Genomic DNA, 23,864 nt, shown 5'->3' with positions numbered 1-23,864 from the left:
CAACACCAACCACCTTGGCAGACTTGTGAGCTGCAGTTCACGGATTTGAACTGGAGAGAACATTATGATAATCTAATTTGACCTCATCTGTTCTGCAGGCCATAGCACTTCCTCTTGTAATTCCTTCAGCATGTACATGCTTTCTGTCTGGGCTAAAATATATTTTTCAAAAGCATCTATCCTAATTTAAAGACCTTAAGTGGTGGCAAATCTGAGACACACTCAGGCTTGTGGCCTGAGGGTGACATACAAACCTTCATGCAAAAGCCATCCAGCAGCCTGGACTCCCCTGTCCTCACAAGCAAAGCATGATCTCCCCCTGAAGCCAACATCCAAACTGAGCTTGCCACTGCATTCTCAACAACTGACTAAAACTCACCCCTTGAACCCTGGCACCTTGAGCTTGAGGGATCGAGGCAGGATGACTTGGTGCTCTGGCTCTCTCCTCTCTAGATCCTAAGTGTCCTGTGCCTTCCCTGGACAGGCAGGACGAAAGAGGAGCAATGTTTGTCCTGCCATGTCCTAGGCAACTGTGGGGCCACTTCAAAGAGAAGGGAATAGTTACAAAGCTCTTTCCTAATAAGGTAAGTCCCCTAAAGAAATGCTTTAAAAGAGCATCCTTAACAGTTCCTTTTTACACAGTCCTGATACAGTTCCAGATGCAGTGCTGGACCCAAATGAATTGGAAACTCTTAATGAAAAAAACATTTTCTGGGATGAGGATACCATGACTGAAGCTACAGCACCTCTCACTTAAAGATGCAATAAATCCAAGAGATGAAGACCACTCGTGGTGTCTAGGACCCCCATAAAGACAGAATTCTAGGAGACTTCTGAAACCTGGGAGGCCCCAGCACATCATAAAGAGCCACCAAAAGAGACTGTGCATCAAAATCATGTTTTCCATGAGTCACAGCTCCATGAAGGCAACAGGCTTAGGCCTACAAACCATCCAACGGCACATTCAGAGCTCAGAACTCCAGAGGTGAAGGCCACAAGGCTTTCCTCTGAAATGCACTTTCCTACTGATCCCACCTATCAGCCATATCAAGCTATCTACTGTAGAGAATCTCTCAGGAAACAATTTTCCTGGCCATGGGTGAATTATTTGAGGCTTAGTCTGGAAGATGGTTACAGGCCAGGAACGATGCTCTACACAAGAGCTCTGAAGAGTCTCTCATCTGAAGTGAACAGATGAGTCAGAAAATTGCCCTGAAAATGGCAAGTCAACCTGACCAGCCCCATGGGAACTCCCCAGAGCCAAGGGGACAACTGCTTCAGCCTCACACAGACTTGAAGCTCTGCATGTTGCCCAGGACACTGGTTCTTCAGAAATGAATCACTGTGCAGAACTCTCCCTCCTGCCCACTCCAGGAAAAAGTCTCACACAACCAGTCCTTGCCAGTCACCTGACATCAGAACACCTCTCAGCACACAACCATTAAACAAGAGAAACATAACAGCACCCCAAAAGAGCTAGAAAGGACTGCTCAGACTAGAGCAGCTGTAACTGCCTGTAAACTGAGTGCCCTGTGACATGCTCCTTTGAATTAGCAAGGATACAGTCAAGGTTAAAAGGGGATTATGCCAAAGACAATTTGTTTTCCTATCAAACACATCCATCAGCAGCAGAGGAGAACTTGCAAGTCAAACAGCCTTCAGCCTGCACAGACACATGAACACCACCACTTTTAGTGGTAGCACCCTTGAGGATACCATGTAAAAGCTCTTGGGGACACAACAGAGTTTGCCTATTTCTTCTAGAAAATGAAACCACAGAGAGCTACCATCTGGCAAACATGAGGATATCCAACCACTTTCTCTTAGAAGTGAACACAGTCCCACTTTGCACACCAGGACATGCAAATTTGGCTTCAGAAGCTGAACAAAGGTTCTGAGCAGATACTTGTCCCAAACTTTATACCCAAAAGTTTCAGCAATATGGCAAATCTGGTTACAAAACTCCTTTTCTTTTAATTAATTAGTGTGCCTTAGCATGACATCACCCTTTTGCAGGAAATTTCAAAAGAAAATTTATACCAAGACTTCATGCCACCCTGCAGCTTCCATGGCACTGCCCTCCATGACCATCATTCTATCAGCAACATTCTAGCTGGGTCACCAGTCACCAAACCATGCTCTTCCCTCCTAACTGGGCAGGAAGGTTCCAAGAGCTGCAGAATCCAACATTTCCTGCCCCAAAGAGCAAACTTATGCACAACTCCACTGAACAACAGTGAAACAGTCACAATGTCCCGCCCACAGAGGTGACCACACTCAGCACTTGGGTACGATGACCCCCTTCAGCTCCTAATCCCATTAAAAATCTTGGGATCCTTCAGTCTAATCCTGCTGATATCACTCGTGGAGATGCTGACAACCTCCTCAGCTGAAAGGTCACAACTGAGCTCCCTTCAGTCCTCAGATTCAGTCCAGTCTCACAATTCACACACCTCTCTGTCATGGACCATGGCACAAGTGACTTCCAGCCACAAGAGCCCACCCTTCCCTGAGCCACCACCAGCCACAGAAGAGCCAGACCAACACAGGAGACAGCCTTAGTGCCAAACTTTCTTCAACTACACAAAACTTACACCACTACTTGCCCAAGACTCAGCAGAAGTTTCAGGACCAAAAGCCTTATTTTTAATAAAGGATTATTGAAAAATAAACCACAAGGTTTTGAGTTAGAAACAGGACAAAATCAGAGGTTTGATAAAGCAGCCACTCTGTTAGGAGTGTCTACAAATCTTCCTCCAGCGTTTGAACAAACTGCAAATCTGTGAGCCACAAGAGGCTTTGGACAGGGAAAAATTTCCCATAGCTGAGGTCCTAGCAACTCTGGCAACAAGGATAAACTCTGTTTCAAATCACCACAGGGCAGGAGTCACTGGCTGTAGCCCCTACAAGGACATTACAGCCAGCCAGCATCTGTAACTGACCTTTAATCTACTTAACCCTTGCAAAAGACTCAAGCTTCTAATCCCGCCCCCACAAAAGTTCAGAAAACCCCTTTTGCCCCAGAAGCAACAGCTTTGATCCAACATCACTCAGGAGACTTACCTTCCCGAACTGCTCAAAGTATTGTTTCACATCCTCCACAGTAGTGTTCACAGACAGACCACCCACAAATATCTTCTTCGTTCGGGTCACCATCTGGAAAAGGGAAGGACAGGAATTCACCAAATAAACCCAGAGCAAGCAGAGAACGAGACTCAAAAGGCCACTAACTCCCCTCTGCTGCTGGGAAGAGGTTTTCCCTTTGCTGCAGCTGAGCTTCCAACTTCTTGAAGCCCCTGGCCAAACATAGCTGGTAGATCTGTAATCCCACAGCAGATTCCTGCTCTTGTCTTCACAGAGCCCACCACACGTGCCAGCACCCAGCCACCACCTCCTCATCAGACAATTATCAGCCTCTTCCTTCACCAACCTGCCACCACTCCCTTGGCACTGTGATACCACCCCAAATGTGTGGGGCACAGCTGTCCCTTCCCCAGCCCTGCCACTGTGCACAGCCAGCCTCTTCCAGGCAATCCCAGGGGTACCTGCTCTGTTCCCAGGGTGGCAGGAAGCCTGCCATGACAGGCAGGTTCCCCAGCTTTGCCCTTCCACCCCATAAACTGCACAGACTTCCACTCTGAAATGGAATAAGCCTCACTTCACTATCATTCTCCAGTCACTTAAATGGAGCCACATCAACACCCAGTTAAATCACTTTTGCCTCTGCAAGAAGGTAAAGACAAGATCCCTCTGCCACTTGTCACTGACACAGCTGGGACAAGGAAGAAAACGAACTACCCTGAGAGGGGCCATGGCTGCCAGGCTGAGGCACACCGACATCCTTTGAACCAGCTCTCCAGCTGCATCCTCCCCTTAGCTGCTTGGCTACACCCCTGCTCTCAGAGGAACACATGGTCCTAATTACCCCAAGGAGCATAGGGCTAATCCGCAGCAATTCCCTGCCTTGGAGAGCAGCCCGTTCTAACACTAAAGCACCTTCTGTCACCAAACTGCTTAATGGAATTAACCCAATTCCTACCATGTGCTTCCTGGCTCCAGTTACTTGGGATACCTGCTCACCAATTGTTCTCAGTGCCTGAACCCCTTACTTCCCTCCCAGCACCAGTCTCCTCTTTCCCCTCTGCTTCTCCACACAGCTTCTCCCCAGCTCTTTCACCCCTAACAGCACTTGGAACATAGACTATAAACTTTAAAACTTACATCCAAGAGCCAAGTTAAAGGAAGACCCAAAGTCTAAAGGCAAGTTTCCAGTGTGCTGCTGGCTATAAGTTTTTAGCTACACACTTGGAAAAAGTTCCTGCCACTGTGCATTTTAATGCCAGAGCCTCTTGTAGGTAAGATCCAACACCAAACTCCTTTTGCCTTTTCCAGTGCTGAAGCACACAAGGGCATTTCACAAAGTGAAATCCTTCTCACTTTCCCTGCCATACACCTATTCATCACACACAGGTGCACACACACGACACTCTTCCACCTGTGTCTCATCACAGCATGGAGCTGTTCTATATCTCCAAAGGCCTGGAACTTCCAACCATTGTCTGCAGCCTCAGAAGGACTAAGGTCACCCTGGGCAGCATTTAATCCACCAGCTCTATGTAGTGCATCCAGAAGTACAACCAAGGGGCCTCCTGATTGCTTCAGGGCCATGCACACTCCCAGCACTGCGCTCCAGGTGAGTCCTGAGCATCCCCAGCGAGCAACTCTGTTGCATGCATTGCCACCTTGCACAGAAGGACAAGTTCACCACCACAGATTTTGTCCTTTGTGACACAAGGGCTGCCCACAGTGCTTACCTTGGGCTGTGCTCGGCGAGGGAACGCTACCTTCGGGTCAATCTGAAAGAGATGTGGGGAAGAACAGGTGAACACACTTTTCCTGCCTATTTACAGACACAGGGTTTCCTCCATGTGTGCAGCTGTCTCTGCCCATGTGGCACCTTGCTAAAAACCCAAAGAATCCACCTGAGGTGCATAAAATGAAGCTGGCTGCAGACATCTTTCCCTCTTAGTAAGGTGTAACCCAGGGAGACTACAAGTCCCAGCATGCAGTGGTCCATCTCCAGCTGAGCACTGGGCAGATGCACTGAGAGCCCATCACATGCTGGGATTAACAGGCTGGGCTGCACCCTCCCACTTGGCCAGCCCCTGGGTGCCTTGCATCACCAGCCTCATATTAAAAGTGATTCCTTTTGCCTTTTTTGCTCTCACCCTTCACTCTTCCTACAAGTACAGAGTTCATCTGGGTAGTAACAAGACAGAAAAGAAGCAGCGCACAAACCCCCAAACATTTCATCCCTTCAAACACAGACTGAAGAGCAGACAAAAAGAAGCAATAAAAGAGCAGACAGGGTGGCACAAATTAACCCGAGGAGCCCAGGCCAGCCGGCTGCAGAGGCTGCGGCCGCAGGGATCGTGCTGCCCCTCTCCCCAGGCCGCGCTGCACACAAAGCCGTGATGCCTCCCTCCCTCCCTCCTCCCTCCCTCCGCGGGCTCAGCCTCCATTGTGCCTGTTCAGCTTCCCTATAAACCTGCTGCTGGCCGGAGCAGCCGGGCCCGCGCCGCCATCCAGGTGCCGCGTGTTCTGCCGGGCTCGGCACGGACGGGCGCGTGCCTACATCGGCCTCACACCACCACAAAAGCTGGGACAACACTAATGCAGCTGCAAGCCAAACGCCCACAAAGCCTTCTGTCCTCCTCAGCCACCACTTCTTTCTTTATAGCCTGATTTTACAGCAACTCCTGTAAAGTTACATCACATCGGGGAAGATCCAGACCTACAAATCAGCTTATAAAGACCTGTGGTAAAGGCAGGTTTGGCTCATCCCCACACTTGGACAGGCTGCAGCTGGGAGGGCAGCCTAGAGCATTGTCCCATCAGCCCAGCAGCTCCAACAGCCCAAAAGGAAGCTGTGTTTCTCCAGCTCCTCTGGCTGCTTTGTTCAGCTTTCCAGCCTGGCTGCCCTCCCGTCCCGCATCCTTTTACTTGTCTCACAGCCCTGGAGCTCGGCCCCCCTGTGCCCTTCCACCAGCTCCTCTCCCTGCCTTCCCCACCTCCATCCTGACTCACAGCTTACAACATAAATAAACTCAGCACGTAGGTAAACACGGGCAAAACTGAAGAGCACAAATAAATTCAAAAATAAACCTTGCTCCCCAAGCTCCATGTGCCAGCAGATTAGCATACCCTCCAGTGCCTCCCTGGGGCATCGGAACCATCCAGGCCCTCCCTTCCCCAGGCACACCCCCCCTCCCCACTGCTTCCTGGCTAGTGCAGACACCCACAGCGAATTCTGAGGACAGGGGACGGCAGGAGACCAGGAGGTTGATGGCAGATAATAAGCAAAAACAATAATCTACTGTCTTTTACTTCTCAGCCAGTGTCATTCAGCTCCTGCCAATAAGATGCTTTCATACTCAGCAATGCTAAGCTCAGCCTCATTTTCTCATTACCCTGAGTGTGATCAACTGGGCAGAGATAACGTGTCCTCCTGGCTGGAGAGAGCAGGCAGTCATTTCACAAATTCTTCTGCACAACCAGCTATTGTTGCAGGTAGAGGGAGGCTGGGGTGACTGATTGCAGGCACAGCCCTGGGAACATGCAGAGGGGAGCGAGTTCGGTGCCGGACTCAAGTTACTCAAACTGGACTGCTCCTTGGCTGCTGGAGTCTTTCCTAATTAAAGCAAAGGCACTGGTACCTTATTCCCTCATTTCTGGTGTTAAAACAAATAGCCCTGGAGGAATTGTGTTTCAGTGTCACCCACTGACGTAATGGATCCTTTTTACAAACCCAGATAGAAATCTGCTAAGAGCATTCAGAACTGCTCAGATTGTATCCAAAAAACAAAACCCCAGATCAGGCTGCAGTGAATGGAAGTCACCTGAGCTGAAACTGCTTCCAGTTCACCCCACAAGACTTTGGTATTGAGGAATCCCACTGAAGTTGCAGGTGTACCAACAGGCCAGCCAGGTCCTTAGTAATGCTCTTCAGGCCACCCCCAGCCCCATTTCACAGCTCAGGTCATAACTGCCGTGTTAGCCTAGCTGGTATCAGTGTCCCAAAGCACAGGGAAGGCTGGGAAGGACCTGCGAGACATCAGGTCCCGGTTTGTTCTTTCACTGTACCTCTGTCTCTACCTCTGCCCTGCACTGCAGGGGAGCTGCAGATCGCTCCCTCCACCACAAAATTCAAACCCAGCAAAAATTCAACAACGGCAACAAAGAAACGAGGGGATGACCCAGCACTGCCAAGTGCTCTTCCCAGAGCGTGTAAAGAAGCAGCTCAAGGCAGAGGCCAGCTGCAGCTTTACAAAGTCACGCAAATCTTTCACCTTGAGACTGTAAAGCCAATTCTCATATCAAGTATTTTCAAAAATAACCCTGTAGTCTGCTATCTAGCTAACAAACAAAGAGGAGTCTGAAAAGAACAAGGCTGCCCCGAAGAATTGGGACAACCGCCTTCATTAGGGTAGGAAGAATCAGAAGACAATGAAGCAACAAGTTGAGCAGACACTGTCTATCAGATGCTGTTTGCCAGGAGACACCAAGCCCCACGAGAAGGCTGTCCTTACAGGACACCAGGCCTTTTCCTGCAAAGTTTCATAAAACTCTAAATTAAGATTTAGATCAGTTTGTGTCATTTAACCCATGACTCACAGCAAAGCCTTTCACCTCAGCAGGGAAAAGGCATAGGGAGCTTCCATATGATCCCGTAAGATCAACCTCTCACAAGGCTAAACACCCCAAAACATCTGACCCAGCTGAAAACTGCACTAAACAAAAAATAAGAATGAGGGGGGAAGAGGACCAAAGTTCCTAACAAAGAAGGCCGTGGCAAAACTGTCCCCATTCTCTGTGGCGTGCGGCGGCCGAGCGGAGCAGATGCAGCAGGGAATTTCAATGGCTGGCCGGTCCCCGCGCGCCACCAGGCCCTTCTGTTCTCCTGCAGCACCCGCCGGCCCTCCCTGCCCGCGTGGGAGGGCTGCACCGTGGGCTGCACCGGGGGCTGCAGAGCGCCTTCGCGCAGCCGGCAGCGGCGGCTTGGGGAGAAGAATGGACAACGTGGATTTCAGCTCGCTCCCAGCTCTGAAACACTCCAGGATTAGTGCTACAACCAACATCCATCACTTGCCTTTTCATGAGGGGTCTATGCCAGCCCACAGCCTCAAGACAGGACTAGCTGGGAAGACACTGTGTTTACACAGGCTATTAAAAAAAAAAAAAAAAAAAAAGAAAAAGAAAACCCTGGGCCCTTCTCAAAAAACATTACTGTAAACCCCCCTCAGAGCAAAATTCATTTCACATCACTACTGGAAGGAGGAGGGCCAGGAGTCCTTGGGACCCAGCCTCAGCCAGGAAGGCTGGGGTGGGTTTAACCAGGAGCTCCCGTGAGGAGGAAGGACCTGTGCACATCAAAGGGAGCGATCCAGGCAGTTAAACAGGAACAGACATAAATCTTGCTGCAACTCATGCCGTAAACCCTAAGAAAGAGGGTCTCGCTCTCCCGCCCTCTCCTTCTGCCAAGATAAAGACTAGGACGCCTGGGCCACGCACTGCAAGAAATAAAACTCTGCAGTTGGGACTCCTCAGCAGCCCCTGCCTGGAGCCAGAACATGCCCCCTCACCATGCCACCCCCCTGCAGGCCCCGCCACTCCCCCCATCCCTACCCTCACCTTCACCCCAGGGCAGCAATAAGGAAAAGGAATTCAGGGGAAGGCAAGTCACTGAAACTAAAGAGAAGGGACCTCCCACTCAGACATCTCACCCCCACCCCTCAAAACAGTCTGCACTTCTCCTGAGCACCACAGATTCACAAGGCAGGACCCACCACCTTACGCCACTAGCTCAAAGAGCCACCAAATCCTTCTGCTGGCCCAGCCAGGGATCCTCATCACCCAAACTTGCAGAGTGAGAGCTGGAGCAGCAGCCGCTCCAAGAAGCTGGTGGTAGCCCACATGGGCAGATACTGGCCACACTTGGAGACAATAAAGTCCTGAACCCCTATGACCAATACAAAAACTTCACCTGGGGAAACCACAAGAGAGTCTCTGGGGTGCACAGAATGAGGGCTCTCTGCTGGGAAGGGGGGATGCACAGGCCACCATGGCCAGGGAAGCAGGGCCTGGGCGCTGGGAACAGCACCCCTGAGGAGGGTTCAGTGCTCAGCAGCACACAGGATGAAAGGGCGGCTTCCCTCTCTCCGAACGCAGCCACGTCTTATTTCCCGGGGCAAATCCTCATCCCAAACGTGTTCAGGAGTCCCAGCTTCGAGAGGGCTACAGTCACTGCCCGGATGGGCCTTGCAACCAACAAGCGAGAAGAAAACCATCACCAGGATGCACAGACCCACATCAGGAATCGGCACACGGTGAGCCCTGTGCTTGGGCGGCAGCTAGGCTACCCGCCGGCAAGCGGGACAGAGAAGGGAACGATCGATCCGTATCAGGAATCAATAGTTTACAACCTCTAACTGGAAATCAAACACTACAATCGACGGCTGCTCCGAGCACAGCCGTTCCGCCGGTAAATGCACCCCTGAGATGAGAGAAGTCATCTCACCGTCTTGGAGTCCAGTTCATGTCTGGATTGGGCCAGGACCTTGTCGACGCCAGCCTGGTCCATGAACGTGACGAACCCGAAGCCCCTGAGCCCCGCAGCCCGGGCAGAAGAGGGGATGCGGAGAGAAGAGAGAAAGTTGGTTAAAGTGGCGGTCGGGCCGCGGCGGGGGCGAAGGGAGGCGCGGGCCCGGCCTCTCACCTGGATCTCTTTGTCAGCGGGTCCCGCATCACCAGGCACTCCTTCACCTCGCCGAACTGGCTGAAGTACTCCCGCAAGCCCTCTGCAAGTACAGCACCCACCGTGGGTGTCCCGTCCCGTCCCGGCCTCGCCGCACCCCCCCCGGGCTCAGCCCCAGCTCCGCCACCCCCGGCCCCGGCGGCAGGTGCGGGGCCCCGCGACGCTCACCTTGCGTGGTCTGCCAGCTCAGTCCCCCGATGAACATTTTGCTGCGGGAGGAAGGGGAGAGCCGTGAGCGGGGCCGCGCCGGGCGCGGCCAGGCCGGGGGGGGCGCTGGGGGTGGCCGGTGGCCGCCGCTGCGGAGGTACCAGGGGTCGTGCGGGGAGTCCGGGGAGGCGAGGCCGGGCTGGCTGCCGTCTGTCTCCATTCGGACCTCTTCTCCCTGCGAGGAGCGGCGCCGCACTCCCGGGGCAGATGAGCGCTGGAAAAGGGGCCGGACGGACAGGCCATGCTGCCCCCTCCCCCGACCCCTCTCCGCCGGGCGGGGAGGGAGCGAGGGAGGAGGGCCCGGCGGGCACAACCTGCCCGGCTCCTCCCACCCCCGCCGGCCCGCCGGCCGCCCTGCGCATAAACCCCGCCGGCGGCACCGGGGCCGAGTGCCGGGAGCCGCGCCCGCACCGCGCCGGGGGAGAGCGCCCGACCCCGGGCTCGGCGGCGGCAGGAGCAGCCCGGAGCCCGCAGCCGCTTTGTCCCTGGCCGCGCCGCCCGCACCTGCCCCGGGGCAGCGGACAAAGGGCGACGGAGCCAGGCCCGGCCCGGTGCGCTCGGGCTCGCTGCGGTGGACCCCGGAGACCCCGGCCCTGTTCCTCACGGTGTTTCGCCGCCGCCGAGGGCGCTTCCAGGTCGGGACCAGGACTGCCCTGCTCACCCCGGGATCCCGACCGGGCAGCGGGGAGTCGAGGCGCCTTTCTCGGAGCCCTGGTATCTCCGTGTCCCCTGGCAGCCCACGGGGACCCTGCAGGGGTCAGGGGCTCCCCGGCCTCGCCGCTTGCTGCCCCGCACGGCAGTGCCCAGGCTGCAGGACCCGGGGCAGAGCTGCTGCTGGGCACCGCCGAGCCCCGTAGAGCCCCACAGCACCAGGTATGCAGAGCCCAGCCTCTTCTCTGCCCGCGGCTCACTGGGAAGGGGGTAGCCTGGTCCCCAAGGCACCGCGCAGTTTCTCACTCATTCAGGCTGACAGACCCGTGCTGAGCTCCATTGGAGTTCCACTGCCACACAAGTTCATTCACATGCTGCTTCTCGAGCAGGTCTGTGCACCCCGCCTCTGCTCTTGGGCAACTCAGCCCGGGTGGCTGGAGGAGCTCAGCAAGGAACAAATGAAAGACCTGTAAAGTTGGAGTCAAGAGGAGAGCTGAAACTTTGCCTGACTGTACCAAGGAACTCTGGGAGAAGGCACTTGTTTGCATCTGTGGCATATCAGAACACAGCAGTGCTCAAAACCTCTGGTGACAGTGCTGTGACCCCTTCTCATGTCAAGAGGGTATCACTAGATTCCAGGCATATGCTACTGTGATGCCAAATACTTCCCACAGGCATCCCTGGCTCTGCTCCTTCCAGCATGTGTTCCCCCCATACCCTCTCACTGCCTAAAGCAAGGTATTGACAGCTCAGGTCAGTGCCATCCTCATTTGACCTTTCTTCCCCCTCCCTCATGACTGTTCTTCCACATCCCAGTGCACATCCTCTCCCTCTTGGAGAGGAACCACTACACCTTTGTTATAGCAATACTTTGCAACAGTATCTTTGTCACATGGGCTGCAACTCTGAGTTAAATCCATCCTCTGACCCCTAGCTCTGCCACCACTCACCCACCCCATTTCCTGAGGTGGTTCAGGATCCTGTCCTGTGTCCTAGCCCTGTGCTTGGGCACAGCAACACACTCAACACCAGAGCTTTAGTAGCTGCCCCTGGGAGCTGAGCTGTGCAGCATCCCAGCTCCTGCTGCCACTGGTCCAGGTTGAGCTGCTTCTCCAGAATAACTCACTCTTCATTCCACAGGGCTGAAGTCATCACTTTGGGTGGAGGTGCCCTGAGAGGCAGCAGGGCTGGTGCAGCAGGGAAATCTAAATAATGACATGCAGAGGTGGTACTGCAGCTGGCAGGAGTGCAGAGCCAGTGGAGGCAGCGGTGCTGGGGCAGCACCCCAGCCATCTCCCCTTGCATGTCCTGAGAAACCAGGACAAAGCTGGGCTGCCAGAGCCACCACAGCCTCCTGCCACACTGCCCAAACTCTGTGATGTTTGCTTCTTCCCAGCACCTACTCTCTCCCATTTGGAGGGCAAATACTTTAAAGGGGGAGCTAACTAACAATTTGAAGTCACCTGGCACAGGGTTTATGTTCCATAATTGTCCAACCTAGGCACAGTACTAATGCTAATTAAAAACAAGAGGAAAAAAAGAAACAAGAGCTCAGTGTTGGACTCACTAAAGGATAACATCTCTTGGTTTGCTACCAGTGCATTACTATAATTTTGAACATGTTATTTTTAAGACAGTACAAGTTGAACACTCTGAGGTACACTGTTAAAATGCTTCATTGTCTTTTTTTAATGTTGATTATTTTATTCACTTTTTCTCCAACAAAATAATATTGGAGAGGGGAGAACAGGATCAATGTTAAGTTAACATCTGTGACGACCAGAGGAAAAAAAAAATGAGTCTTCAGGAAGATTTGGAGGATGTGGTTGGACTTGCATCACTGGTAATGACACAGTAACCTACCATGTAACTTATTCCAAGGTTGTTTCCAAAACATACACATGATATTTTGTATTTCCACCTTAGGACCCCGAAGTGCTTTGTAAGTATCAATTCATTTATCTCTGTAATGCACAGGACAGTGGGTCTTGAAAAATCTGCTGATTAGTGACAGTAGGAAGCTTTCCTCATAGAGAAGTAAACATATAAAACATTCCAGACCTTATGATTGGAAAGATGATCTGCCGAATATAAAATAATGCAGCATTGTATTCCTGGGGCTGCAGACAGACAGCTGTAGTGCCTCTGTGGCTGCTGCTGAGAGGTTGCCAAACACCAGCGAGATTAACAAAACTGCTCAGTTTTCTTGCTGCTATTCAGTGTCTCATGTGTGGTAGAGTGACACTATCAAAATCATGTCCACTTCCTGCTGAGGAGGATGATTGGCAAAGCTCTGCCCAGCACCAGTGGCAGACACTGGAGTTATTCATGGTGAGAGGGAGGTTCCAAAAAGTGGAGGTTAGGGGAGGGTCAGGGAGAGCAGCCGCCTCTTTTCCTCCTCGTCATATAAAGCTTAAGGAGAGATGTCTTGGAGACCTGTCTGTTACTGGGAGGTTTTGACAGTCAGGGACCATGAAAAGTTTCACTTTTCATTTAGTTTGGACAGTGAATAAACAAATTTGAACTGGAATTGAAATAATTTTTGTAACACTTGCATTACAGTGCTGAAGATGCAAACCTTGAAGGTACTAACTGCGGCTCCATGGGCAGCCTGGGGGCATTGCCTGGCTCTGGCAGTGGCTTCTGGTGCTTCTCACGCCTGCTTTAGGAAGGATGCTGACCCTCTGGAAAGGCTGATGGCAAAACCCTGCTAGCCCATGCATGAGGCAGCCAGGGGTGTCTACCTCGAAGGGAACCCACTGCTCCTGCCTGGCAGGAGCTGGCTGGGGCAAGAGTCAGGCACACAGGCAGAGGAGCTATTTAGGGAAATTAAATTATTCAGATTCCACTCAGGTGGGAGGAGGGACAGAGTCAGCAACAGGAAGAGACAAATGACTGCAAATGCACCAAGGACTTCTTTAATTCATATAAGAAACCTCAGGGAGCAAGATTCATGGGGGTTCACATGGTGCAGAGCACTGAAGAATAGGATGGGTGGGAATACAGAAGAGGAATAGGGTGGTATGCAAGAATCGGTGTTAATAAAAAGCAGGAAAAAGAGGATAGCAAGAGTAAATAGAGACAACTGGGATAACTGGAAAAGGAGTGAGGAAGGAAGGAGATCACCCCAATTACCACAAAGCAGCAAGAGAAACTGGAGCCTCATGGGGAAAAAAGGGAAAGAAATCTGCAGGGGCTGAAAAATAAAGCATCAAGAGAACTTGCAACGTAGTAAATTCAGTGTAGGGATTCAGCATAAAACAGCAAAACCAGAGAGGTCTCTGAAGGACAGTAGGAGATTGCAGGCTTCCACCCGCTGTCCTGGAAATGATGGCTAAGGGAAAAATCAGAGAGCCCTGCCTGCTATTCTCCCTCTCTACAAACTCTAAAAACTACTACGTGGCGTCTAGTCTCCATGATCCTATCTAAATCAGTCCAGCAAACGAGAGAGGAAGCCCTGACTGCTGAGCTCTAACAGGAGCTGTTGCATGCATGGAGTGTGCCCAGCACAGCAGCAGCCAGGTGCCCCCCTCTCTGCAGCAGCCTGCAAAGGACCCCCCTCCCCAAGGAACAGATGGAAACATTTTCATTTCCCATTAATTAATCTTTTTTTTAATACTCCAAAGACTGCATATAAAGTGACAGAAAGCAACAACAGATTTAAAAAATTAGACCAGTCTCCTTGAAAGTGCCCTGAGCTCCACCTTCCCTCTAACCTCTTAGAGTTTGTCCCAGCCTTCCATCAGTCACTGCTTTCTGCTCTGTCCTTTCTCCTACCTAACCTCTTCCCAGTCTTCACTTCCTATGGAAAAGGGACCTATCTGAGGGCATCCTCTGTTAGGAAGCTCTTCCCCAGCTGAGAAGCAGAGCATTGCCTCCCATTCTTCCTCTCCTCACCTGGAAGCTCAGAACCTCCTATGGTTGGATACACAGGGACTCATTTCCCCACCATTAGAAAAGAGAGAGGATGGATGCAAGCAAAATCCACCAGATGTGCTGGACTCTTTTAAAGAAGATTGATTAAATTGTTTCTAATGCTCACTGAAGGTAAGGCAGTAGGTTTAGTTGACACAGAAAGAGATAAATGTGTCAGGAGAAACTAGTAACTATAAGAATGGCTAAAGATGGGAGAGGGGAGCCAGGAAGGCCAGGGAATTCCCATTCATGAAAAATTTGAAGAATAAATTAAACAAATGTCAGTTTGGTGATTATACCCTGTTTTGCTCTTGCACATTACATGCATAGATGGAGCCTAGAGAAGAGGAATAACAGAGAAATTTAAGGGCTTTGGTCCATGGGTTCATATCAGGACTCACTGAAGGTAAGGCAGTAGGTTTAGTTGACACAGAAAGAGATAAATGTGTCAGGAGAAACTAGTAACTATAAGAATGGCTAAAGATGGGAGAGGGGAGCCAGGAAGGCCAGGGAATTCCCATTCATGAAAAATTTGAAGAATAAATTAAACAAATGTCAGTTTGGTGATTATACCCTGTTTTGCTCTTGCACATTACATGCATAGATGGAGCCTAGAGAAGAGGAATAACAAATTTAAGGGCTTTGGTCTGTGGGTTCATATCAGGGCAAGTGACAGTGCAGCATGGGGCCAGGCTGACCAAATACCACCAGACTGAGAAGACATTTGGGAGAGCTGGGTGAAGAGGGGTAACAGAAAAAATTCTGAGTCAGGTTTGAGAGCTGCCAGTCACCTTATACAAAAGGGATTTCCTTATTAACATTTTAACAAAGTATTAAAGTTCTGAATTTAAAATGCTGTATCCCAGTGGAAGAGGGGCAGGGTGAGCCCCAAACACACCACGTCAGCCAGCACAGCATTTCCAATGTCTCCTTGCAGAGACACTGCTGGTGCCTGGCTGCCCGGTGTGCTGGGCTCCTGCACTGCTCAGGCAGTGATGCTGCACTATCCGTGCACCTGCACATCCTCTGCAGGTCTGACGTGTGTGTGAATTATTAATCTGGGGATGAAGTCAGCACCAAGGCAAGGACCTCTAAAATCTGCCTTAAAGAAGGTCGAGTCCAAGAGAATAGAAGAACAAGGGGAGAACAGAACTCAAGGGAAGGACTGGATTCCCTGCTGAGATGCTTGCAGGAGGCAGAAATCTGGGTCCTGGCACTGACCCAGAGCAGCACCAGAAGGAAGCACTCAGAGGAGCAAACAGAGAACTTTTGGCTCAACACATGAACAGGAGCTGAGCAAGCAGAAGCTGTTTCTTCATCCCCTCTCTTTCAGGATATAATCGATTTCCTACTCTGCTATAGCACTCGCACTGGCTTTTAACTCTCCCATTTCTTCAAGACTTATTTTCTAATCTAAGATGATGGGACCTCTGTTCCACAAATCCCAATGGCACTTCTCAGAGGACAACATTATAGCATTCAGGTACTATGATGGTGTAAAGTAACAGGGACTAAGTGACTGTTAAACTTAACAGCACAACATTCAGAAGGTTTGCGGATTATTTGGAGGAAAGAACAGAAAAAAAGCATCTTTAAAATCCAGGGTGCATGCTAGAGCTCCTGAGATGAGAAAGGTTCAGACCAAGGCAAGTATACAGGACAGAAATACACACTGTAAATCTTCCTAAGCAGCTCAGCCTGTCCTGGTTCCTCAAGGTTTTGCCAAGGTATTTTGTTTGTACTTGTCACATGACTTACATCAGGCATCACATCCTAATCAAGACGGACACCAGTGTCTTCCCAGGCAAAGCTCCCATCCTCAGATTGCAGGAGAGGCTTAGCTGCTCTGGACACGTCACTGCTGCCTGAGCCTCCTCCCTGCTGGAGGGAAAGGAGAGAGGCTGCCAGGGTCCAGGTGCACCTGCGGTCACTCGTCCCTGCTCATTCTCCTGTTTGCTGCAGAACAGGCCACTCAAGGCACACACTCACCCAGTGTGTGCTATACTCAGAACTGGTTTTCTACAGCAGTGCACCCAGCACAGGTACTCTGGAGCAGGAGTGGTGTCCTTCAGAGAGGAAGGGCTTCCCTCACCACAGGGCACATCTTCACTCAGGCTCCCAATCCTTCCAGGCTAGGGAATGTGAAATGAGATGGCTGTTACTAAATACTCTAGTTTCAGCAACTCTCACCAGCTTTTAAATGTGTTTGGAACTAGAAAAGGCTCAAAATCTGTTCCTTGGTCCCAAGACACAGCGATTCCCCTGCCCACACACTCTGTGAGCTGACCTCTAACTGAAGAGAAGCTCTCATTCTGTGCTGCTTAAAGTCTAGTGGGAAATACTTTGCTCATGCTGCTACTTGTCCATCCTTGCCCATCTTTTTCTCACTTTTCACAGCCTTAAAGCATTTATCTTTTCACGCCTTTGCCTGCTCTGGATTTCCCTCAAGGCTGATTTTGCTACCTTAGGGTTCTTCTGCCATTTTCTTTTTTCTTTTTCTTTTTTTTTTTTTTTCTGTTTTGGTTTGGGTTTTGTTTTGTTTTGGTGGTTTTTGGGTTTTTGGTTGGTTTGGGTTTTTTTTTTTGGGGGGGGGGGGGGGGTTTTTTTGGTTTTTGGTTTGTTGGGCTTTTTTCAGTTCCAGGCAGAAGTTTCCCCACCTACCTCATGCCCATGCAGTTCCATTTTGGGTTTTTGGTTGGTTTGGGTTTTTTTTTGGGGGGGGGGGGATGGGGAGGGTGTGTGGTTTTTTGGTTTTTGGTTTGTTGGGCCTTTTTCAGTTCCAGGCAGAAGTTTCCCCACCTACCTCATGCCCATGCAGTTCCACGAGCTGAAGTAAACTGAGTCACTGAGCCTTTTCCCACCAGGAGTAAGTAGTGATTCACAAACTGTTCCTCAGAGCTCCCAGCTGGCTGGTGGCCAAGGCACTGCAACAGCTAAGGACCAGCCCCCTCCAAAGTAGCTGGCCAAGGCATTATTTAGCACAAGGCTAAGACAGATGACATGGAGATACTCCTTCCAAAGCAGGGTCACAGAGGAGCAGCACAAAACCTCTCTCACAGAGGAGGTGTGAAATGTGTACTGAAACTATCCCTTTAGTAAAAGTATGAATGAAACAGTAACCTCAACAATTCAAAGTTTCTGTCAGATACACTAATTAAAATGGAGATTAGTAACATTAAACATTTAAGTAATATTAGTATAGTAACATTAAAAAATGCTTAAGGCTCAGGCAAAAATTGTTTAAGATTTTAGTTCCATCTCCATGCCATATTCCCAAATATTCAATGAGCAATTCTGCACTCCTTTTTGCAGGAAGAGACATCAGAAGAAAGGACTCTGATGAGTTACACGTGAAATAGAGGGATCATACCCTGGTTTAAGACATCTTGACTCACTGGACTTGTAATCTGATTACACGGGTGTTTTTGGAATCCCTGTGCAGTATGTCCTGCCCTGCTCTAGCCTTTCCCTTTGGAGGTAACCACGTGTACTGCTTCACAGACACCCTTGGGCTTTGGAACCTGCCCACTTGTGATGGATGGAAATAGTGAGGCGTCTTCCAAAACTTCCCACTGATTTTAAATGTTTGAAAGAAGCTGGAAAAAAGTAAACATTCCTCTTCCAAAGAAGGCCTGGGAAAGCTCTCAGCACACAGCATTTTCTGCAAAACAAGCTCGTAGTGTCCCATGGTGCACACACAAGGTCTGGGATTGTTAGTGGCACAGGTGACCATGTCAAAAGCACAAGGCTCTGTAATTTATCCCTTTTGTATGGTTTTAACTGCCATGCATCCTGGCCTCTGTTTACTGGCACTCTGCTGGACACCCAGGAAACCAGTAGGAGTGTTTTGCTCTCCCAAATGCTACAATGTTCCTGTAACAGAAAGTGTATTTTAATCACATTTTCAAGGGTGAATCTAAAAGGGCCTCTCTGGTGTTTGAAGAAACCTGGGAATAGAACAGACAGCTGCTAGCAGAGCAGCTCTGGAGTAAAACAAGTTTTTGAAGTAGGAAAGCTGCTCTTACACGCTCCTGCTGTCAGGCAAAGCATGCTCAAGTGTGTTGGTCATTCTGGAGCCTTGAAAGCAATGCAGAGTCTGGCAAGTTCACTCCCGGATGCTGGGAGAGCAAGGGAATGGGGGAGACAGTGTAAGATGGGGAGGGATTTACAGAGAAAAAGCAAATCAGTGGAAATCTGTTGAGCCTTACTTCCCTTTTGGTTTGTTTTTAGTGAGGCTGCAGTAGTTTTTAAGATTTTATGCCTGTGTTGCTTTAAAGACAGGAATGCTGGAAACAGAGGTATTTGATACCTTTGCTGCTAATTACAGTGCAAGCTCCCAGTGTCCTGACAATGCCCTTGTCCCTGACCTGGAGGGGCCTCACTGTCTCAGGGTCAGCTGTAATTTAGTTTCAGGTCAGACCTGGGACTCTCCTGCCAAACCAACTGCACTTTGTTTTGAAGTAGAGACCATTTACTAGTAAGTCTGAGACCATCAAACTCATTTCACTAACAAGAAACAGGAACAAAGTGCAGGGCCCCAGGTCAGTGTTTGACACAGGGAGAGTTCAGCTGCATCATGAAGGAAGGGGCTGTTCTGCCCACTGAGCCTCACAACCACAGGAGCTCAGATCTCCTGCTCTCTTCAATTAAGTGAGTTTATTACAGACAGGCCTAGGGACAGCCAAGCCATGCCAGGCCCTGAGCAGACAACAGCACTGTCAGGCCCCACCTCAGAGCACTGCTCACTGCTGCAGGGTCGCTCCATCTCACAGGAGGCTCCAGAGGAGCCAGCTCTTCAGCCAAGTCATAAATTGTTTGTGCTGCTCCTACCTCTTTCTCACAAATTGACCAGGTGATTTGGGCCAAGAAAATTCTCTTTTATTACTTGAAAACCAAGGAGTTTTCTCCCTACCCAAAAGAAAAAAAAAAAAAAAAAGTTTCAAGATCTTCAGAGAGAACACGCTGCAGAATTTTTTTTTTTAAAAAACAAAGGGTTTTTCCCCCCCCCAAAAAAAAAAAAAAAAAAAAAAAAAATTAAAAAAAAAAGGTTTCAAGATCTTCAGAGAGAACATGCTGCAGAAAATAACTCAAAGCTGTACAGGGAAATACTGAAATACTTTTTATCTTCCCCAAATAATCAGCCCTCTCAAACTCCAGGGAAAGTAGTATTTTTTCAACAGAAAACCAGATTTTGATTCTGATCTTCTTCCCCTTCACCATACTGATGGAGAGATTCTACTGTCATGATACCACATGGCATTACCTGAAATTAACTTGTCATTTAATGAACAGTTCTTTACAATTTATGTCTTAGTCTGAGCCCCCCAAGCATTTTGCATATTGTCAGAGTCCCTGTTCTTTTGCTTTTATGTAGACATAGGGCTGGGTTTGCTAAGGGATAACCCATCCACAGCATATTTTTTTTACTTTTAACTCTGCACATCATTGCAACAAGAGGCCAACTCAAAGAAAAAAAAATGGATGAAAAATTGGTGCCAATTTACAAAATAGTAAGAGGTTTTTGACATCAAAGGAAGGTTCCCTGTCCAAATCAATAAACACATGAGTGAAACAGACAAGTATAGACCCAAACATATTTTTTGGAAACAGTAAAATATATTCAGCTTTAGTTGATGGCCAGAGTTGGGGTTGTTGGTAAGATGTGAGAAACCACAGCTATAGCCAGGAACAGGACTTCTAAGGGGTGTTCAAATCTTTGTTTCATAAAAGTTGACTAGAAGATGGCAACATGCCCTAAGGTGTGTTAACACTTGTTCCCTGCCATGCTGGACAGCTGCAAAGCAGTGTGGCAGGAAGAATTACCAAAGTACAGATGAGTTCAAAATGCAGTATTTCTGTTTTCAGATGTCATGGTTCCCTAGCTGCCTGTACACCCAAACCATTCCTCTAAGCACTGGTGCCTTTAGAAATATGAAACCAGCTTCTGAGAGCTCATCTCAGTTGCCAGAGCTCTTTGAGGGACAGGTCCCAGCTACCCAAGAGCTGGCTGTGTCCCTCCTGACTGCCTGAGAAAACCACGTGTTTCAGGAGCAATGGAATTGCCATAGACCAGAACAAGGCCCTGGAGCAGAGCAGATATCTTCCTTGGCAGCTGGCCTGCAATGGAGGAGCTCACTCCCAGGAGAGATTAGAGGGAGTAAAAACCTCATTGCAATCACAGCAAAGCGCTCAACCTGCTTCTACCAGAGATTTCTCACAAGAGCAAAAAAAATCCAAGAGTATCTCTACAAATAGGAGGCTGCAGGAACAGAGAGAAGATAACCCAGTTAATGTCAAGCACGCAGCTTTGCTACCAGCTCAGGCAACACTGATCAGTAAAGGACAGGCAGAAGCTCTGAGCAGAGCCTGTTTTACACCTGGAAGATAACCTGGCTAACATCTGGACAGAGAATTACATCCCTACTTAAAGCCACCCAAGCTCCAGATCTGCTGCTGCAAAGCTTTTGAGTGAGGTTGTTAAATTTGGAAGTTGAATAGCATGAAATGTATTCTATCCCTCAGATGACCTTATCCAAGCTCATTTTCAGGGCACAATAAAGGAAAGAAGTTACCCTCAGTTCCCAGGTAGTGCAATTTATACCCTGAGGAAGATGAAAGTACAAACTACTTGGACTCACATAGACTTTGTGTGCTTTTGGACTTCCCTGCTACTTCAGGTGTCACTACATTGGCATGACCCCCACAGTGACAGAATAAAGAGAGGGTTTTCACTCATTTCAAGGAAGGCTGAGCTCTGACCATAGACAAGGTAATTTTCTGTCTACACACAGAGGACTCTGCACATAGGAGCTGTTTCCCAAGAGCACAGCAAGAGATCCTTTTCAGACAGCTCCCAGGGCTGGAGCTCCTGCAGGGCTCCACGTGGGCTCATCCCCAGCCTTGGAGGCTTCTGGGAGCAGGGACACAATGAGCATGGACTGCCCAGTTAACCATATGGAGGCCATCTCCCATCCTCTGCTTCACTGCCAGCGAAGCAGGAGTCTGCAAGGTGAAGCATGGAGCTCTGGGCAGGGCTGTGCGGGTGGCAGCCCAGCCTGGGAACTCAGGAGCAGCAAGGAAGGAGAGGATGCTGGAGTGGAAGTGATTTGAATTAGAACAAACTGGCTGCTGAATAGAAGCTTTTATTCCAGCATGGAGAAGGCTTTGTTAGTCAAGCACATGTGATGCACAAAAGCCTCCACTTGAATTCATTGAGTTTTAATTGGTTCTCAGGTGGGGGAGGAGATGGGTGTTAGGAATTAGGGATTCCTTAAAGAGGCAATATCATTAAATCTTAACGCCTCTTCCCTCTCACCCCCAGCTTCGGCTTAGGAGTCTGGCCTCATTCAATTGTCTCATGTTAGAGAATCAGAAAAACTGAGGGAGAGAAAGGGTGGGAGGGAGAGTCACTAATAAAGCCTAAAGGGAGATCAATGAATGAGGAGGGTGAGGGGCAGGAGGAAGACTGAAAAAAAGAAAGAGCCTGGTTGGAAGAGGAGGGAGGTCACACGCAGGCAGGGAAGACATGAGAAGCTCAAAGGGATTCGGGAAAGAGAATGATGCCATTCCAGTCGGTGCTTTCTTTTCTCCCCGCATTCCTTCTTTTATTGAACACTTAAAACTTCCCTTGGAGATCCTCTATCTTGGCTCTGTAAGCCTGTGCTCCAAAATAACAGAGTCAATCACCAGAATGAAGCAAGCAAATGCTGGGATGGGTATGGGGTGCATGGTGCATGTGGAAGGGGAATGACAGCAGTGAGAGAAACCTGCTTGGAAGGACCTCACAAGAGCTGCTGCTTCTTTTGCCAGACATAGCACTTTTCAAACACAAGTTTTGTTACTAAGAGCCTGACACAGACATAGCTGACTCAAGATCCTTGTGAGTGAAGAAAAAGAGAGTAATCAGGAGCTGAGGAGATTGCATAGCCAACCCTGCAGGAAGCTCAGGACTCTGCCTGGTGTACAGAAGGGACCCTGGGTACCTGCAAGCCAGACCCTGATGGACAACTGCTGTGATGTGGAACACACATCTCCCAAATGTGTAATGATTTCCATCAGTCCAATACATCACAGGAGAATGAATTAATGTTGATTTAACTACTACACTTGGAATTTAGATAGGTAAGTGAATGTCATACCAAATGCACTGCCAGCAAACACCAACTCAAATGCATTTTCTTTTAGAGTTCCTGACAGAACACTGTTTCTATATTTAAGCCAGACAGTTTATCCTGTAAAAAGCCACACGCAGGAGATATTTTTTGCAGGAAGCACTGCCTACTGTTTTATTATAATACTTCATTACAAAATTAGACTGCACGATCTCTGCTTGTAGACAGCGTGGCACTAAAACAGTGGCACTGCAACCAGTTACTATACAAACTCAAATAGGAGCTCTCTGACTTCTGTTCGAGGACAGTGTGGGATGCTGAAAACAGCATTCCCATGGTGGCTTCTCTCTGAGAGACTGATCCAAGTAACTCACTGTGTTGTGAAATCTGAAGGAAACACAAGATCCTCCACTGACATAGCTGTGGTAGAGGGTAGCTCTCATACACTTAGGTTATTCATGTATTTCAGAGCACAGGGAAAAAAGAGAGATTGGTGAATTGAAAGTGTCAAAGGATTCAATTTTCTAAACCTCCTACCTGAAAGAGGAGCCTAAGTATCATTTAGAAGTGACACAGAAAACAAAGTCTCATTTGGTCCTTAACTCCAACTAAAAGCAGACGTGGTCTCCACCTGGCAAAGGCATTTGTGAGCAGTGGGCCGCGACAGTGCCTGGCACCAGCTACAGAGAAAGCATTTAACCACACATGGAGAAGAGCTAACACCACTTGCCTTGATTTTTAGTACTCCAGAGTCTACATGCAGACTCTGCCAAGCTGCCTACTGTCACCACTTGACCAGTGACAACCCACGAGAGCCCTGCCCTTGAGCAGCAGCAGGGCTTTCCTCCAACAAGGAAGTCTCCTTTGGACAGCTCATATAGAAAAATACAAACAAAAAAATCCTATTACAGAGATATTTTTCCTTTTCAATAAATGTTTCCTGTGTGCTTGAGCTTGTCTCTTCTCAGAGTATGCCTGCATTATGGGTAACAGATTTATTTCAGTTTTTATCTTAGCGGTTTTAAATACTTGATATAATTTCAAATTATATCTGACTCACTTGAAGCAACCAGCTGCTCCCCATCAACAACAGTAACATGGGTGAGTCCATCTCATTGTGCATCGTTCTAAACATGATCCCTGCCTGTTGGAAAGCCACATCACTC

The 23,864-nt window shown here is 49.2% G+C and overlaps 1 protein-coding gene across 4 annotated transcripts in view; it reads right to left on the bottom strand.

The window, feature by feature from the left end:
* MSI1 (musashi RNA binding protein 1) overlaps nt 1–10,326 on the bottom strand; it is a 29,758-nt gene extending 19,432 nt beyond the window's left edge. For all 4 annotated transcript variants that reach the window (XM_039725955.1, XM_039725956.1, XM_039725957.1 and 1 more), the window contains exons 1-6: nt 10,123–10,326; nt 9,983–10,023; nt 9,776–9,857; nt 9,578–9,662; nt 4,815–4,856; nt 3,064–3,156 (exon numbers count right to left, since the gene is read on the bottom strand). In XM_039725955.1, coding sequence (XP_039581889.1) covers nt 3,064–3,156; nt 4,815–4,856; nt 9,578–9,662; nt 9,776–9,857; nt 9,983–10,023; nt 10,123–10,181 — 402 coding nt within the window. In that variant the 5' untranslated portion in view covers nt 10,182–10,326. The remainder of the gene's footprint in view (nt 1–3,063; nt 3,157–4,814; nt 4,857–9,577; nt 9,663–9,775; nt 9,858–9,982; nt 10,024–10,122) is intronic.
* Nucleotides 10,327–23,864: the final 13,538 nt, after the last annotated feature.

This window comes from Passer montanus, unplaced genomic scaffold, assembly GCF_014805655.1.
Source record: "Passer montanus isolate IOZ18808 unplaced genomic scaffold, ASM1480565v1 scaffold57, whole genome shotgun sequence".
Lineage (NCBI taxonomy): Eukaryota > Metazoa > Chordata > Aves > Passeriformes > Passeridae > Passer > Passer montanus.
Note: the sequence above shows the minus strand (reverse complement) of the source record. Positions and strands in the feature narration are given on the sequence as shown.